Source organism: Pezoporus occidentalis, unplaced genomic scaffold (assembly GCF_034315485.1).
Source record: "Pezoporus occidentalis ecotype Australia unplaced genomic scaffold, CSIRO_AGI_Poc_V1 ctg13, whole genome shotgun sequence".
In the NCBI taxonomy this organism is placed as follows: Eukaryota; Metazoa; Chordata; class Aves; order Psittaciformes; family Psittacidae; genus Pezoporus; species Pezoporus occidentalis.
Genome location: NW_026913103.1, coordinates 5,166,194 through 5,184,935, shown reverse-complemented (window position 1 = coordinate 5,184,935; position 18,742 = coordinate 5,166,194). Strand labels below are relative to the sequence as shown.

Here is an 18,742-nt window from a genome sequence, read left to right as displayed (position 1 = left end):
TACCAGAATACACGGTAAAGATGACCTCAAGTGCAGTACAGAGCTGGAAGTGCTAAGCTCTTTGTTTGAGAACACCAGGTGTTAGGTTCTACCAGTTTCCAGTCTGCATGGCACAGTTGCCACCTTGACATTTAAAAAGACACACAGAAACCAAAAATCCTAAAGCTTATTTTCCCCCAGGTCTGCTGTAACTGTGACTCTTGCAGGTACTTCAGATAGAGCTTCCTTTGCAGCACGCTGCATTCTCGTTACTTTACAGTCAAAAATATGTTCTTCAGATTCAGGTATCAGTGGCACTTGTTTGTTTTTTCATAAAAAAACACAGCATGGTTCCATCAGGGAGGAAAACCAGTAATTTTATTCTGAGCTCAGTGGTACGTAGTGGTATGTTTTAGTATGTAAAAAGTAACTTCAGGATTAATTCAATTCTCCTGACCACGAACTAGAGATTATCTCAACTGACTTTAGTGAGACCCTGCCTACTACTTGCAAATAAATAATACATCTTCAAATCAAAAAATGCTTTTCAAATGTCTTATAAGAGTTTCTCTTACAGGTATTAAAGAAAAGAAGGTCTGCATGATTCAAGCCTGGACTTCAGGTTGACTATGCATATGAAAATAATTCAAGGATTCCTAAAGACGCAACATTTTAGCTCTAAAATCAGTACACATTTTTTAAAAAGTTTTATTAAAGATGACCCAATTGACCAGCTATTTGATCACGTCTCAGCTTTGCCTAGTCAGAAGTCACCAGTGTTAAGACACCAACATTCAGCCTCCACTGCTTGCACATCTTATTGGTGTTTTTATGTAAGAGCCAAGTGCTAGAAACAGGTTTTGCAGAGAAGTTGTTTCTTTCAGTACTGTATGTCACAACCATTCTGGCAAAACTGGATGAAACTTTACATGTCTATGCCCTTTTCTTATCCTCCCTTACATACACCAACGTAAAAGGCAAACACAGAACCAAGAGCTGGGTGAACCAAACACCAACCCAAGGCCACATGAAAAGTGCTTGGGAACTACTTCACTCTGTCTCTCTACAGCACTCACACCGCAAATCACACAGAAGTTGGGATTAATTTTTTAATGGCTTCTAGGAACATCAGGTTCCTGTTTTTCTGTAAAAACGAATTATTTATCCATACATAGATACATACACACTTCACTGTTTAATTTCTGGTGACAGTTAAACTGCCAGCTTATCCTAATACGTCAAACTTTTTGCTGAGGCATGACACCAGCAGTTTCACCTTTTCAGAACATGAGATTCCTATTCAAAAGTACCCTCCCAGGAGCACGTAGGTTACAGAACCGTACATGAGCATGCATGCTTTGAACTTGGTATACATAGGAATGATTTTGAAAGGTTACTCTTAGTTTTTTTAGAAGGAATCTAAGCAGACAATGTGTGGCCATTAAGTATTTTATAGGCTTAGTAATTTATGCTCTATGGATGCGCAATCCTGATTCACGTACAAGTATTATTTTACCTAGAATATCTTTTTCTTGAGTATATCTGTATTTATGTCATACCAGTGTTGTACAATACCCAGCCAATACTTGCTGCTTGGTGCATACCAGAAGTTGTACTTACAGCTCAAACTGAGCTTCTACAAAGTTCATGATTAAGCTGAATGCTAGCTCCTCATTCAGATGGGAAACTTTCATGCATCCAGAACAGCAGCTGATTTTAGTGACAATTCTTTCTGCTTCATACCACACAGATACCACAGCCGAGACTGATCTTTGGTTTACCGTATTATCTATGCTCAAAAGAACTGTGCGATTCCAAACAATTAACTGCAAAGATCTGCCTGCAAAACCACCACAGCTGGTGACTGTGTATAAATGAAGGCAATGCATCAAGAATACAAGGTTGAGTTTTTGAAACCCAAGATGTGGTTTTACACAGTTATGCTAGAATAAAATTCTACAAATACTTCTGGCAGCGCACTGGATGTCATCCCTGCCAACAAACACTAGCTTTTCACTCTTGCTCACCTAAGTTAAGAATGCATTAAGAATGCTGAAAGCATTCGATTTTTTTTCACCACAAATGTATTTTTGTATGTGTTTAGTGTATTTCAATTTGTACTAGTTATCACCAGTCAGATTAAAAAATTAGTCATTTTAAAAGGTGTATTTTAATAATGATTATTCATGACCGTATTTATCACTCTCAACTATTAATTACCAAATATATTTGCTGGATGTATGCCTTTTGTATTTCAATAAAATATAATAAAACTATTTACTTGAACATTTCACAGGGAATTGAACTGGTATCTAATCTCACACTGAAACACATCACATTACCTTAAAACTACATGTATGTAAAGCTACAGCTGAAAGCTGTAGAGAAAGGGAAACAAAATTATATCTTCCCAGGTATCAAAGTCTGAATAAAAGATAAAGCTCTTCCTGCCACACACAATCTCAACGTATAAGTGGTTTCACGCAGCATGGCAAGTGATAAATACATTGGAAGTGATAGCAACAAAGGTTACAAAAACAGTAATGAAAGCTAGAAGACACTTGTTTCAACAAATACTGAGAAATGAGGGAGCAAAACCATAGTTTTTTTAATACCAGAGTGTTATTTTAGAGGAACACTTACCTTCGAAGGTACACACAAAATCTCTACTGCAGTAGCTTTAAGTACCGCAAATTTCCGATAGAAAGGCAGCATGCAGCTCCAGCCCAGAAATCCTATTATCCTATTCGTAAATTAATTTACCATTAACTTATTAGGCTTTAAATCTTTAAAGACAAAACGGCAAGAGAGATACAACTGATATTTCAACATGGAATGAATTTATTTATTTTATTTTTTTTTTAATTTTCAGTACAGGATTAGGAGGTCATTTAAATACTTTAAATAAAGATTTTGGAGAAAACCCCGAAGAATTCAACTAGGTGAAGAAAAACAATCTCATCAGTGGATGAAAGACAAGTATTTAATGACCTGGTGACCTTGAAGACACATTCTCTAGGAAATTCCTATTCCTGAGTCACCTAATCAGGGAGGAGTCTCACATGCTAACTTTCTACCTTTCCTGTGTTTTGGGGAGTGTTTCATGCAGAAGATCTCAGCTATGGTGGGCAACTTCACTGAGGCAGGATGAATTATTATTTTTCCTTTTAATCAAACACACACAGAACCAAGCCAACATGTTTACCTCATCCCTGCACTTTAAAATGACAAATTAAATGTTTTGGTACAACCACAGATCAGAAGGGCATTAGGAACACTATAATTCTACAGATCAGCCCTCTCCCCACACCTTTTATTTCCTCTCCAAATCAACCAGCAGCATAATTATCTGACACTGTAGACAGGACTATAGAAACTACCTGTAAGCAGCTCAATATTGCCTGATGTGTAAAAAAAAAAAAAAACAATAAAAATCTGAAATGAATTGAAAATTAATTCTGCTGCACAAAAAGATCAGTAAAACTTGAGGCAGATCCTGCTTTTAGTGCAGAGAAAAAAAAGAAATAAAACAAAACCCAACAAATAAACTGGACTACCCTGATTTTTGGAATGCATCTTCTGCCTGTCTAAGGCATACTGCAGGAGCAATGCAGAGAGGTGGGAACATCTCATCTGGGAACATCTCATTTGAGGTCACCCAGCCACCAGTTCCTCTTCCACTATTTCAAAGTCAATTTAATTTCCCTGATAGCTGATATTTGTTTGCCGTTTAGTTAACAGAATTTCTTGCATACCCCATTCTGAAAAACAGATTTTCTTTCTGATGCCAGTCAAGGAAATCCTGGCATAATCAAAGGAACAGACTGGGAAAAATCAGTTAACAGTCTTATTTATTTGAAGTTCCCCACGAGTGTGTTTACACATATATATACACTAAAATATTTAAGCATATATATGTGCATGTACATACACACATACTTACCATGTTCAGTCTCATATGATCTGTTTCATATATATATAAACTGAGACTGAATATGTTAAGTCAAGAAGCTAAATCCAGATAGAAATAATTACAGGGCAGGGCACCTCCACCCTATCAGTTCAGTGATTTTTCTTCCTTGTACCTCATTAACAATCATAGCTTCTTGCAGTGCCAAGTTTCTGGATACTGGCAGTCCTGAAACCAAGTTCCAATTCAGTAACACATTAAAGCAGTAATCTTAATTTCATAAGCAGCACCTTTAGACTCATGCAACATTGTACAGGTTTGTACACAACTTGCTAGCCAGCAGTCTGATGCGCTTCTCCTTTCATCTTCCAGGCAAAATCACTGCTTCAGTTAAGAATTTGGGTAAAACGAAAACATTTTCTTGTTTGAAACCACATGACTGATGAGTGAAGCGGGTAGGTAGGGGAAGCTGAGATTCCCTGACATGGTGGACCCATAAACATTGCTCAAGTATCTCCACACGTATGACAGTAAGGGGTGCATTTATAACAGAAAGCAGACTGTGGCATGCAACCACGATCTGAGTTTGGAAAAGATATATGCATTGGGAGCCTTCTCTGTGCTTCAGAGAAATTTATTAATTTAGTTTTTAAATGCATAAATATACTTAAGTTTCCAAGAGGTTTCAAACTGAACAAACAGCGAGGAAATTATTCTACAGTGCAAGCAAACTTTGTCAATTCATAGAAAAACAGCTCATTTTGACATCAGGTTGAATAGTAATTGGACATCAAGCTACTTATGTTTTGAGTTCCTATCAGAGAGATAATAAATAATCAAGTTTAATTTGTTGAAATAATGGCCAGCATGGTGACATAATGTTTGCATAAGTGAACAAGATGCATTTTAAAACTGTATGAAATTAATAATTCCCACCCAAAAAACCTCCCATAACAAACTGCTTAATAAGGGAACTGTTGCAAGCTATGAAACCTGACAAAGGAGATTAAGATAAAGCTCAGTGTCTGAATCAATACAATATTGCAGTATACTAAAAATTGTAGCTATTTCATCAGCACATAGTATTAAGATGATGCATTATGTTATTGGAACAAAGTTTTATACAACCTATAGAAGATACAGACCTTGAGCATCTCATTACAACTAAAATAAACAGGATCTCTGAGGCTCAGGCCTCTTTATTCAGGTAAGTTATACTGCCACCAAAAAAGCTGAACATATTTCCCTTATGTTATCCTGAATCTTATATGCCTTCAGATACAAGTCTTGGACAGTTTTGCATAATATATTGAAATTACACTACCTGGATAAACAAACCGTCCAAGAATTCCTAATCAAAATTTGGTCAGGAAAAGAAAAGTACAAGGAAATTTGTACTGAAACAGAAAAAAAGAAAAAGAAACTAAGAGAGAAGTGGTATAAACCCTAATGAGCAGTACATTCTTTGAGTACCTCCAATATTACACAATATTGACATATATGAATGCTCTTCTCAGAATGTACAGAAACCCATTTCTCTTAAACCAAGACAGAGAACACATTAAATAGGAATTTATGGGTCTCAAATTTAGGAGGATTTCCTGTCATTTTCTGGAAAAAGTCAGTAAAACAGACACTAACCAGTTTTCAAATCAGGACATAAAATGTCTCAGACTATATAAAAGTATACTCCAACTTCTCCAGAACAGAAGTCAAAGCTAAGGCCTCACGATTCCAGTTATTAGAAACAGCATATCCTCTTTACTAGGCCACCACTTGAAGCTGATGACTCAGTGTTTTAAAGAGGGATTTTACAAAAAGGTGGTAGCAATATGTACCCAAGTGTTAAGAGTTATAACAGAAACTGTTAAAGAAAATGCAACATATAACAAACCACAACAAGCTACACTGACTGAAGTTTCTTCAAGGTCCTCAAACGTAGTAAAAGTCACTACAGAAATTAAAACGTCATAAAGTACAAATTAACAAACCTCATGATTAATAAAATCTGTTCACTTTATATTAAACATCTCTAATATGATTATAGAATGTGTTTATGTCCTCTGTCGTGCAGAGGAACTCTTCCCTTTGAATCACAGGCAAGGGTTCTCCTCTCAAACGCTACTGGGCAAAATGATCATTTATTTCAACAGGTTCTGCAGCATAGCTGTAGCATATGTAGGACGAGCTTGTCGGCTTTCAATGGCATTCTGAAGATACTGGATACCTCCACAGCGCTCCCAAATCTCTTCAAATTGTCTCGGCAAAATTTCAGCACCTCGCTTTCGAGTTAAGCCAGTCTCTTCAAGATTAAGCTCACACATATCCATATCATCCTTACCTGAAATGATGAAGGGAAAAGAAAAAGGTTTTACATCATTCTAACAACCCATTAACAAAGACTGATTAGATCTTTCTTAATTAGATTTCCTCTCTCAAGTTCTGCATTGTTAACAGACTGCAGAGCTTATGAGGAAATCAGTTCGCAGAGAGAGATTTTCTTGGTTTCATTTTGTTGTGACACACAGAGCAGAAAAGCACATCAGAAAAAAACTAGTATCATATGCTGCAACTGACAAAATTGTGCTTAAAAAGCGAGCAAAAAGGAACAAAGGAAAGAAGCAGAGATCAGCATGTTTATATATATTCTCCCGAAATCCACTGCAGGATGACAACTGCATTTGTTTCACACTTTTGAGTTTTACACAGTTTTAAAGTAAATTTCTGTTCTTATTTTGTTTAAAAGAGGCAAAGGAACTAAAAACTTGAGACTTTTGATCAAGTGGACAGTATTTTTATTCTGTCAGCCTCCCAGGCTAAACAAACAGTATTTACCAAATGGGACTGACACAAGGAATTCAATGAAATAAGGAATGTAGCTCACTCACTATATTTTAATCTTATTTTTAATAGGCGATCCATTGCATGTGATATTCACGACAGCAGAGCTACTTTTAGGTAGGGGCTTTGACACTGAACAGGCACAGTTGCTATATGGAATTCTATTAAAAATAATTAGCAGAAAACAAAGGAAGTTTTGTTGCTAGCAAAGCATCACTTTGAAGCTAAACAAATTGGTTATGGCCTTTTCCTCAGTTTCTAAGTTAAATACAAAACCTCAAAACACAGAACAATAAACATCATTTCTCCAGTGTTTTCTCCCCTTCTATTATCCTCCAGAACAGGAAGATGCATTTCATTACCAGATTAATCTCTACCTATCCATTGCTGCATTTAGTTTCTATTTTAGATGTTTAAGATTAACAAGTTAGATCCCCATCTAGGCAGCATAAATGTGGCAAAAGCTTCAATTTGCTATCAGCACCATACTAAACAAACTGGAAAGGCAATATATCACACCCACAACTTGTTTTGATACAAACTGCTGTAATTTTCCAAAGCTGACTAAAAAACCAATGCAATGATAGGGAGAACTTTCACAGATGAATTGTGATGTTTATCTTCACACGGTCTCCTGTGAATAATCTGAGGACACCTAAGAAAAAAGCGATTCACATTTGGATTCCCAGATAAAGTACATGTACAAGTAAAACACATGATCAGTTACATCTCCAAGGGATATTTTGTAACATTAGCCACTAGTAACAGCAGTCCCTAATCCTCACATTCTGCCTATACTAGAACTGCTGATGTAAAAATGAGGATACAATGTGAAAAACCTGTATCATCAGCCTCTTCTTCTAAAGTTGCCAGCTCTGAACCTTTCCAACCTCTGAATTTTGCTTTCAATACCAACCTGCTACAAGAAGAATGGGTGCCTTGTCAGGATGGAGTTCCATTTGTCGAGCAATCCACGGCCCATCAAAATGTGCGTACCACCAACCCTTCTTCTTGTTCTGGGGATCTTTGTATTGGTCTGCGGGACGGATGAAGGGAATACGGAAGTAACGCTGCTGCCTGTTCATTTCAATCTCCTGTTGTCTGCCTGGTAGCTGGGTGGTTGGATTCTGTTGAGCTATTGTACAAAAAAAAAAAAAACAAAACAAAAACCAAAAAACAAGCAAACAAAAAAAATAATTAGAAAACAAGAAAACTGAATTACGACTTGCCTGGTTAATCTGCAAAGCAAGAAAAAAAAACAAACCTCCAAAACCAAACCAAACCCTTCAAAACCTGAGAGATTCTCTGAATACAAGGTCATATGAAGTGTCACTGAGTCAAAAGACTACTCCCATCTCATATAATGTGCATTCTTCTAATCACTTTAACTACCATACCGGTAAGGAAAGGCTCCCGTTAACTACTGTGTCTATTATGTTGCTCTGTAGGTTGCTCAGTGGCATTGCGTATGTTTAGACAAAACAAAGTGAGTAAAATAACACATTCTGCTTTAAATCAATATTTAAACTTAAATTTCACATATAAAATTTCTTACTAACCAGAAACATTCAGTCCATCTCTTTGCAAAACAAGGTCACAGAGCAAGGAAGCATTTTCAGTTACAAAAACACAAAGCACCACTTGAAGGCTTTTGACAGTCAACATAGAAGGGTGTTATAATACTGTTAAAAATCACTGATTTATTAGTAGAAATGCTGACAACAAATACTGCTTATTATAAAGCTGCCTCCCAACATACCTTTCTTCCTAGATTTCTGTGTCCTACACTCCAGCATTCAAATTACTCCCTGATCACTTCCTTTTTTAAAGAAATTTGTGATCAACAGACCAAACTTCTAGAGACAGTTATACAGAAGCTTCTTACATATTTTTGGTAAATGTTTCCCATGTGCATTTTTGCACTCCCTCAGAGTCCCACACATTTCAAACTTAGAAACTTTCTTTTGGACAAAAGCAAATACTTTATGTTAACCCATCAATTGATCAATCATCTTAACGTTATATATATACTACCATAAACAGGTTTAAATAGTAAATGCTTTTACAAGCAAGATCCTTTCCTTTAATAACTGCCTCCTTCAAAAATTTATTACTGATCTTGTTTTAGAAATACCCTGTTCAAGAAATTCTGAGTATGAATCTCTGCCTCCTCTACAAAGAAAAAAAAACAGTATTAACAGTTCCATATTTCAGCTTAAAGGCATAACTGAAAGTTAATTCCTTTTTTCATCCATTGCCTATTAAACAGCCAAGCTAATTTTTGAGCTAAAATCTAATAAACTAAAAATGACTATCACTTCTAATAATGCATTTTTTACAGTTATGAACAAGACTAACAGACAGGGAGACATACCTTACAGTTTATTAGAAATTAATTCTACTTTCTGCAAATTGTCTGAACTTTCACTTTTTGCACTGCAATGGTTATTGCTAAGGCCTGTTTCTACACCTATGGATACCTAAATCCAAGAAGAAATCTAGAGGATAGGAATGCTAAGCAGCCAATATGGCTTCTACTTTTAAGTACTATGGAACTGCAGTGCTTTATTCAAAAGAAACCACCACCTGCATGTTAGTCTCTGTGCTAGAAAAATAGCTGTTATTTTGATTCCAGAGTTTTGCTACAACAAAGTCATGTGCAGACAGTAAAAAAATGCCAGAACAAGCAAAGTATTTCCTGGAAAGGGGGGTGGGGGGCCAGGAGGGAAGGAAGAAAGAAAGAAAAAACTAGGAGGGCATACCTTAAAGCAACGTACATAAACAGGTTATTTCTTCTTCCTTCCCATGGCTACTCAGACAGGTAGGATCTCATGAAGATGAGTACATTCAGAAATTACTAGAGTAACATGCAATTGCCAACAGTTGAATAACATCACCAAATTGCTAAAGAGACTGGGTTTTGGTTTTGTTTTTTTAACGATTAAATTTTATGCATATGTGTAGCAAAACACTGGATTAATTAATGTTAGTATAAAGCTCTCAAGTCTTCCTATTCTTCAAAGTTAGCTTAAATAACCATCTTCCCACTTACGTGAATTGGTCAAAAATGGTGCAAAATCTGTGAACAAATATTACATGTTGAACAAAACTTTAAAGTGCTGATCCTTTATAAGTTATTGGTTCATTACCTCAATATTTTTTACCAATGTTGGTGATAGACAAATGGAAATCCTACTTACAAAATGACAGATGTTGAGCTAAGTATTTTATTCATTTTTTGCTCACAGACATATATAAAATGTCTCCTTTTCTCAAGTTTCAGAGATATCCAACTGATTCTATTTCCATCAGGATTTAATTTTGGAATTGATTACTTCAATGATTTGCAATGCCTGTTATGAAACCTCAGTTGTATAGATGCTAAACACAGGTTGCTGTGACAAATCTGCTAGTTAATTAACGTACTCCTTTTAATTTTTGACATTTCCGCTAGGAAAAAATTTCCAGACCTCCATTAATACCAAATCTGCCTATTCCAGTTATAAAACACAAACCAATGTTTAGCTTCTATAATGAATGTATGAACTTAATTAAGGAATACCTGTAAAATCGTATTACATCAGTGAAAAGACAGTAGGAAAAAACTGTATCACTTGAAGCACATATTCACTGACACCGGAAAGACTTTTAGCTTAAACAGCTAAGAAATCAGAGTTCCTTTCTACTCCCTTCTTACTTTCCACTCCCTTAGATCACTGTAATGCATAGATGTGAAAAGTACATGTAGTATAATTATTTGCAATAGGAAGAATTACTTCGGACATTAATGGGAATCTCTTCTAAGGTCACTCTCACTGACTTTCTTCTGAACTGCAATGTTTCTTTAGGAATACAAAGCTGTATTTCAAGAAAAGCAATGCAATGAAAAGCACTGAAAATCATGCTGTAAATGTCTGTGATAAGAACATGAATATTCCAAGCTTTGTTTACACAAATCCAAAGATTAGGTGCTCTTTAATACTCCCCATTGGCAATACTGTGCACGAGTATTTATTTTACCCATTTAACTCCAGACAGAACTTACAAACTCAAATTCAGAGCAACTTACCACTTTGCACAAGTGCTTCAAATGCCCTTTCCTGCTGTTTCAGTCATAAATTTTCTTTAAAACAATGTTATTAGGCACAGCCACAAGGACCTGAGCATGTAACTCAGTAAATTAATCAAGCGGAAAGAGACACCTCTGTGTAAGGACTAACACTGAGAGTAACTAGGGCACCTGTGCCCCTTGGGGTCTGTACCCCTCATGTCCTGGGACAATGCTCTAATCCTAGGCTAACGGGACTTTGGGCAGAGCATCTTCTGCCCTTTTTTCCCTTTTCTGAGCCTCTCCCGTTAACTGTGTGGCCATGAACAAAAGAATCGTAAAAAGAAGAGAGCAGGAAAGAATCAACTAAATTATTATATCCATTTGCTATGATTCCATTAATTCCTCAGATTCCTTTTATAACAGACAATCACTGGACTTTAAGGGTGGGTGGCAGGAAGAGAGTAACAATTCACTCTGCAAATATTGCTCCAGAAACCAACCACCTAATTTTCAGGTCTGCAAGCGTTAAATATGGTAACTCCAACACCACCTTGTTGAATTTGAAAGGCACTCAAATTAGTACATGAAATCAGGCTTACAGATATTGCAATTTTTGTTTCTGGGATGACAACACACATAAAATTTTAAAAAAGAGAACGGAACCTAAAGTACGTGAGGCTTACAGTACTGTAAATGAGGAAATTATTAGCACCTTTTAAAAGTATCTGCATCTATGTCTATATACCTATACCTTGTGAAAGAATAAAGTAATGAGAAAAAAATGTTATCCCCAACACTTCTGCTTGTGTCAGGACCCTAAATATAACAGCGTACTACATAACAGAACAATTCCTTCCAATCTTACTTTTCAGAGCATAAAAAAAAAAAAAAAAAAGAAAAAAGAAAACCAAACAACAACAACAAAAAAAACCAACCCATGCAGTTCTGTTAAACGGACTATTTGAAAACAGTCACAAGTGGTGTTCCCCAGGGCTCAGTACTGGAGCCATTTCTGCTTAGTATCTTTTTTTAGTGATCTAGATGAGGGGATCAAGTGCACCCTCAGTAAATTTGCAGAGAACAGCAAGCTGGGCAGGAGTGTTGATCTGCTTCAGGGTAGGAAGGGTCTACAAGGGAATCTGGACAGGCTGGATGGATGGGTGCAAGGCAGGTGTCAGTCTCTTCTCCCAAGTAACAAGTGATAGGACAAGAGGAAATGGACTCAAGTTGTGCCAGGGGAGATTTAGATTGGATATTAGGAAAAATGCCTTCAGTGAAAGGGTTGTCAGGCAATGAAATAGGGTGCCCAGGGAAGTATGGAGTCACCAGGCCTGGAGATATTTAAATGACATGGAGATGTAGCACTTATGGACATGGTTTAGGGCTGTACTTGGTAGTGCTAGGTTTGCAAGTTGGATTCAATGATCTTAAAGGTCTATTCGAACCTAAACAATTCTAAGATTGTAACTATTTTTAGAACCTCTATTCTACCCTTCATTATAATTCTGTGTACTAAACTCTAACTACTCTCAGAAAGCAGCATTTTTAATTACAGAGTTCAGAACAACCTTAAAAACAAGTCTCAAAAGTCTCAAAATGCAAACCACAGTTTCATAAATGGAAAATTATCATTTAGGAAAAATTCCAGGAACGTCAATAACAAATCAAGAATTATTTTTAACAGACATGAGATGGTATGAGAAAAGGTTTTAGGGAGAGCTATTCAGTACCTCTGGGTCTCCTGAAAGTACTCTACTTTCTGCAAAGTATTTGTCAGTTCCCATCTTTTCAAATATTTACCTTAAATCAATATAAAAATACTCTTTAAAGAAACCCAAGAATTTCCTTCAACTTAGCAAACCCAAAAGTCATTCTAGAAATATTTTCTTTGGAGTATTGTCACCAAAATTATTAGAAACACAAAATTGTTTTCCCTTACCATAGTCTGTAACTGATTTGGGAGCACGCTGTTCTGCTTCTGCATTACGTTTCCTATTCTTGGATTTCCAAGCATGATACACCTTTAGCCTTCTGTGAAACTCTTCTCTGCAAGCTGCCAGCAGTTCAATATCTGTCTCAAAAATAAGAAGTGAACAGAAAAGTGAGAAAAATTGGAAAAATAATTTATGAAATGATTTTCTATATTGAGGTGAAGAACTTTAGAGCACGTTTTAATACTAGTATGTTGTATAATAAATCCTTATTCTCTGCAGCAACAGGACCTGTATTTTATGGCCCAGAAAGTCCCTTTAGTGCTATATATCATTTTCACCTTTAGAGCAATGGCAGTCCCCAAAGTAGCTGTTCTACTGTGAGATATGGAGCAGTGAAATATTACAAATAAAATTTTCACTTCATTAAATTTTCCTGTTGACTTTATCACAAGTCAAACAGTTCAGAACCAGATAAAATTTCACTGCTGAACTTTATGTCTGTAACTGAGAAAAAGAAAAAAAAAATGGCAATGTGACTGCTCAGATCTAGGTTCTTCTTCCACTTTTTTAGACATATTTTAGTTTTTCTGAATTTCATGAAACTAAGAGACTGAACAATTGGAAAGCTTTTTCATTAATATCTGAAGAGTATCCAAACTGGCTTCACTAGGGGTGAAAACAAATTAGCATTAGTATTACTGTACCACCTATTCAGCTAAAAACATTGCTCCAGTCTTTCAGATGTAAAAAACATAGATGCAGAGTCAGAATTTGGAGCTAACTTCAGGTTTTAAATAAAAATAAAGAGAATGGCTTTGTTTCCATTTTCTACATCCATGGAGAAATTCTCAATTATCTTAAATCGGAAATTAACCAACTGCTTTCTATCAGAGGAGGGAATATTTAATAAAGTAATAATTACTGTGTTTCTATCTTCTTAACATTGGGGGAAAAGTAATAAATGTCCCAACTGTTAACTTCCCAAATTAAGTTACACATTCTGAAAATTATATAATGATGTGAACATCTAAGACAGAAAATATCCTGTGCTTTACATGTCATTCGCTTCTTTGTGATTTGGTGACAGCAAGAAGTGATAGCAAAATATTTCTTAGAACACACATATTCTTGCTAAAGCACAATAACATTCACTTTGTGGAAATACATAAAACTGAGACAATTTAATTAAAAAATTAGAATGCGTATCTCATGGCCCAAGCAGTTTAACATCACAAATATGCAATCACTAAAAGAGGTAACAAAGGAAATTCTGTTTCCTCAATATGGAAATACGTTAGTTTGCTGTTCCCTTTAGGGTAACAGAACTTTGTAAAATTAATTTAACATTCATTCAAACCTGAATAAATTCCCAAGCAAGATTTTATCTCTGTCATAGGAAGAAAGTAACAATTTTCATATTAACTACAACTTGACTTCTCAAATCAGGTAAAAAAACCCAAACCAAACAAAACCAAACTTACCACAGGATGTGTTGATTGTATCACGAAGCTCTGCATACTTCCACTTACTGAGATCATGCTTCTTAGTACCAGCAGCAGCTTTCGTAGCTTGAACTGAAGGACCCCTGCAATTTTTTTTAAAAATATAAATGCATTTTTTAAAGTATGAAACAGGAACTTTTACAACAGGATGAACAGATCCCACAATCAACACTGCAACGTGCTTATTACAATGAAAACCAGCAGTAGAGAGACCGAATTAAAAAGCAAAGTACCATATTATTTTCAAGATGTCCAAATGATTAAGTGAAAGCACCTTTTACATCCAAAATCATATAATAACCTGATTTGTTGCCTAGACATTAAAAGGAGTTCTCATAAATAATTACCCCTTATGTGTGAAAAGATACATATTCTATTTATGTGTACATCACCCCATGCTGGTGTACATTTTTCTTAGCACTAGTCAAAATGCAGAATACAGGCAACAAAGAGTAGCCATATATATATTTTTAGTTCCACTCATAAAAATAGATGAGGGAAAGTATTTCTAGAGTAGACAAGAAGTAAGAAAAGGTGTTTCTTCTGCTGTTTAAAACTGGACTAGGACAAAATCCTTGTTACAAGACCATAAAAAATATTCCATGTCTTTGACTCAAGTCTAAGTTGAGAGAAGAAATCAAATTAATTCTGTATTAATTATAAATTAGCTGCCTGACAAAGGCAGTATTTATTCACAGGAGGAGGGGGGAGAAGGAAAGAGGAAATCATCAAGAGGTACCAAGGCAAAAAAAAAGACCAAAAGAACTCTCAGAACTCAGAAACTCTCAGAAGAAAGGCCGACCAGTACAAAAAGAATCATCCAGAAACAGTGATTTTCAAAGACAAAAAGTATTCATCTTGCAGGTAGTATGCAAAGTCAACAGCAAATGGAAATGAGAAATCATTACTAAAATCTCCGTCATCTTAATATGTATAAGGTTATCCATATAATAAACAAACAAACAAACAAACATTACCTGTATGCATATAAAGATAAACCAGATTTTTTTTCTTATAACTTTCTTTTTTTCTTTAAAAATTGTAAGGATGAGAAGTAAAAGAACTCTCCCTTAGAAGGGGCAAACTTCCCATGATTGTTTGGATATAAACAAAGTTCAAAACACCTCAACATTCAGTTCAGAAGGAATTCAAGAACAGCCACATGATTTTACCAATCTCTGCATAATGCCCATGACTAAGAACATGAGGCAAACTGAATTATCTTTCAGGATCTCAGAAGATTTGTTCAGAATAAACCAGATATTTAACAGGGTAGCAAAATACTTGATGCAGTATGTCACATTAAAAATTCACAGGAGAGAAAACCAGGAGAAACTGGGCCTTTTCATTTAAAGTCTGTGCACAGCACAGTATTTTCATGGGACTATTACCATATTACAGTATTTAAAATCCAGTTAATATAATTTTGAAGTTTATTTTTCCATAAATGTCTTATGAAGTTTGATGTTGTTTATTTTCCCTATTTAGTTAACAGCTCCATGTAAATGTAGCAGTTTTGAAAGCAGTTAGCAAATGCAATTAAAGTTTCATAGAATAAAACAATCTGTTTAACCAAATGTTCTTTTTAATAGTAACTGAACCATCTCTTCAAATGTAATTAAAAATACACAATCTTAATGTTTATTGCAGCATCAGCTTAATTATGACTACTCATACTACTAATCTGACTCAACACACAGCTTCCAGTTATGGTGTCTGAGAAGTCTGACACAAAATTACCTCTTTGACTTTTAATCAGTACATAGATGAGGGACACGAACTTTTCCTCACCCTAAGCACTACTTGTAAGTGTTAAACAAATCATTACAGTCTCCTTCAAAACACATATTTTAATATTTTGTTAGCATTGGCATACCTGAACGACATTAAAAGATTGCTGATAAATATAACTTCCATTGCCTGGTCTCTAACCTTCTTGAACCTAATTTGACAAATCCTATGGATTTTCCTTATTTAGCAACACTACCCACCACTCTAAGAGTTTGCTACATAATTTAGAGCAGCAGAACTAGGCTGTAAAATCTCTGGTTAAACTTGTAATCTTTAAGAATGCTAATCCAATTGAACAGCTTAGTCTTTCCATTCCAGTGTTACTGTGCACTCTGCAGATTATTCTTCTGTTTTCTACATGACTTTAAGCATAACATTCTGGCAGTAAGAGCAGCATCATACTTGACAACCAGTCTTCACTGTTCAGTCTTTCACCACTCAATCTGACAAAAGTTATGTATCATAAACAGTATTTTCAGACTTAAAAAAAAATTGTCAGTCTCAAGTCAAGAGTTCCAAGTGTATGAAAAGTGATAATGAATATGAAAAAAAAAAAAAGTTCAACAAGCATGCAGTAAGAAGTATTGTATTTAGAATTCAACCCAAACACAGAGCCTCTGTGTTTTGGCCCAAAGTTCTGTGATACTTTGCACACTAAGAATTGACCATTGTTATTGGAACTATATAAATATATGCAATATAAACTAGCCATCTAAATTCACATGCAAATTTAATTACACACAACATTGTTTATTCCTATTCTTAAAATACCACTGCAAGAAATAAATTGGTTAACAGCTGCATTCCCAATTTTCAATGCAACAACTAGAAAATCCATCAATCACGCGAGACTGATCACTTTCAGACTACATATACACAGCATAGTACCTTGCTTAATAACAGATTCACTTTTTAAAACTAAACAATTTTACTTCTTATGTAAGCTTCAGAAAATGAATGTCAAAAGGTTATTTCTGTCCTCAAGCTGTACAAAATCATTTCTAATTACTCACTGATATGGAGGATATTATAACAATTTATTTTAACAGAGAATTAGTATTCTAACAGAAACTAGCATGAGACTGTTCCAGAAGAATTTATTCAGCTCAAAATCTCCATTCTCCCTTCCTCCCGCATTGTGTGTAAAATGTTGCATTAGCATTCAAGAAATCTCAGAAGGGGATTTTGTTTAGATGTCTTAAGAGGGGTTTTAATATGCTTTTGACATGCTAATTTTCAAAACTGCTTTTATTTGAAGGAAATTGTAACTTGAAGATCACCTTATTAACAGCACTAACAGTTACATTATCATTAAATAACCTCATTAACTCAGTGGTGAATCTGTAGAAACACTCCTTTGAAAGATGTGGAGCCTAGTTTGCTATTATAATTATATGAAAGGTGAAAAGAGAACAGAGCACAAAATACCAGGGTATGTGAACTATTCTTATTCTTTTTTCTATATATTATCAATTAAAATAGCAGAAAAATAATTGCTGAAAAAGGTGTTGATAGAGGAGATTTATCTGAAAGAAATAATTGTTAATCTGCTTAGCACTTAAAACGCCCCAGATTCCAGTAATTTTCATTCCATAATAATTCAACCCATTTCATGTGTGTGATTTCTTTTTATAAATGATTGATTCATTTGCTGTTGTCTTCTCACCTACCTAGACAATATTTCTGACATTTCTGTGGCCATTTGTTCCCTATAAGAAAATTGATAAATAAGCATAAACCAAGCATACTGATATAAAAACAGCCTTTTTAACTTTGAAAGTCTCTTGCCAACTAAACTGAAGCTAATTCAAGGGTATAAAACAAAAGGCTATGTATTTTAAATCCCTTTCCATTCTAATATGCATGCATACATACAGTCCTGATCCTGCATAGAGAAATAAATCACACAGGGCAGGGAAAAACGGACGGAATGGGAAAATGTTTACACTAATTACATAATAGTCTTTAAATTGATATTATTAGGTATATTAGATTATTAAGTTGTTTATTAGACATCAGCAAAGTAGTGGATATAAGGTATTAAAAATCAATCTGACGATTATTATGGGGTATTAGTAAATAAGAGGACAATATCAATTTTATTTGAATTAATTAGTATTGCTTTTTTTCCTATTAAGGAATTCAAATAGAAAAAAATGCCATACGCAGTCATTTGCAGTTTTGTTCCATCAGCTCTGTAAATAAAAGATATTTGTGTTAGATAGACTACTTCATAGTTACCTTTCTAATAATGTGAAAAAGTAAAAGGTGGGTCATAGCATTTCTTGCTCTCTCTCATCAAAGATTTTTAGACATGCTACTGTTGTACGTTATGCCTGGATAAGCACATTATAAGAAAAAACAGCAATTCTCTTGTAGGTACTCTGGTAACAGGACAAATGGTTTCTTCACGCAAGCTGTGAAAAGAGAGTGAGTTCGACTGCCTTACTGAAGACCAACATGCACACACATGCAGCACTGAATATGGTACAAACTAGAATTTATTTGGATTGCTCCATGCAAGGCACGGAACAGATATACTGACACCACCTTCACTGAGGCTACCTTATTTTGGTGCTGTATGCTATACTATATGCTTCAATAAGACACATAATTAAAAAATATTGTAGTTGAAAACAGATGGTTATTATTTAACTAATTTTTTATTTAAGTGCTAAGCACTTCTGTTATTTCACCCCTATGTATGGTAACATGCTTTCAAATTACGGATAAG

General features: G+C 35.1%; 2 protein-coding genes across 8 annotated transcripts in view; one reads left to right on the top strand and one right to left on the bottom strand.

The window, feature by feature from the left end:
• The window catches only part of IMPG1 (interphotoreceptor matrix proteoglycan 1), a 61,522-nt gene extending 59,250 nt beyond the window's left edge, over positions 1-2,272 (top strand). For all 4 annotated transcript variants that reach the window (XM_062608221.1, XM_062608222.1, XM_062608223.1 and 1 more), the window contains one exon: positions 557-2,272. The gene's annotated coding sequence lies outside the window, so the exon portion shown is untranslated. The remainder of the gene's footprint in view (positions 1-556) is intronic.
• A 525-nt stretch (positions 2,273-2,797) lies between these two features.
• The window catches only part of MYO6 (myosin VI), a 114,126-nt gene continuing 98,181 nt past the window's right edge, over positions 2,798-18,742 (bottom strand). The window contains exons 29-35 of one of the 4 annotated variants that reach the window (XM_062608226.1): positions 18,174-18,203; positions 17,679-17,717; positions 14,197-14,300; positions 12,721-12,852; positions 9,783-9,809; positions 7,647-7,865; positions 2,798-6,230 (exon numbers count right to left, since the gene is read on the bottom strand). In XM_062608226.1, coding sequence (XP_062464210.1) covers positions 6,031-6,230; positions 7,647-7,865; positions 9,783-9,809; positions 12,721-12,852; positions 14,197-14,300; positions 17,679-17,717; positions 18,174-18,203 — 751 coding nt within the window. In that variant the 3' untranslated portion in view covers positions 2,798-6,030. The remainder of the gene's footprint in view (positions 6,231-7,646; positions 7,866-9,782; positions 9,810-12,720; positions 12,853-14,196; positions 14,301-17,678; positions 17,718-18,173; positions 18,204-18,742) is intronic. The other 3 variants (XM_062608225.1, XM_062608227.1, XM_062608228.1) reach the window with 3 other exon arrangements.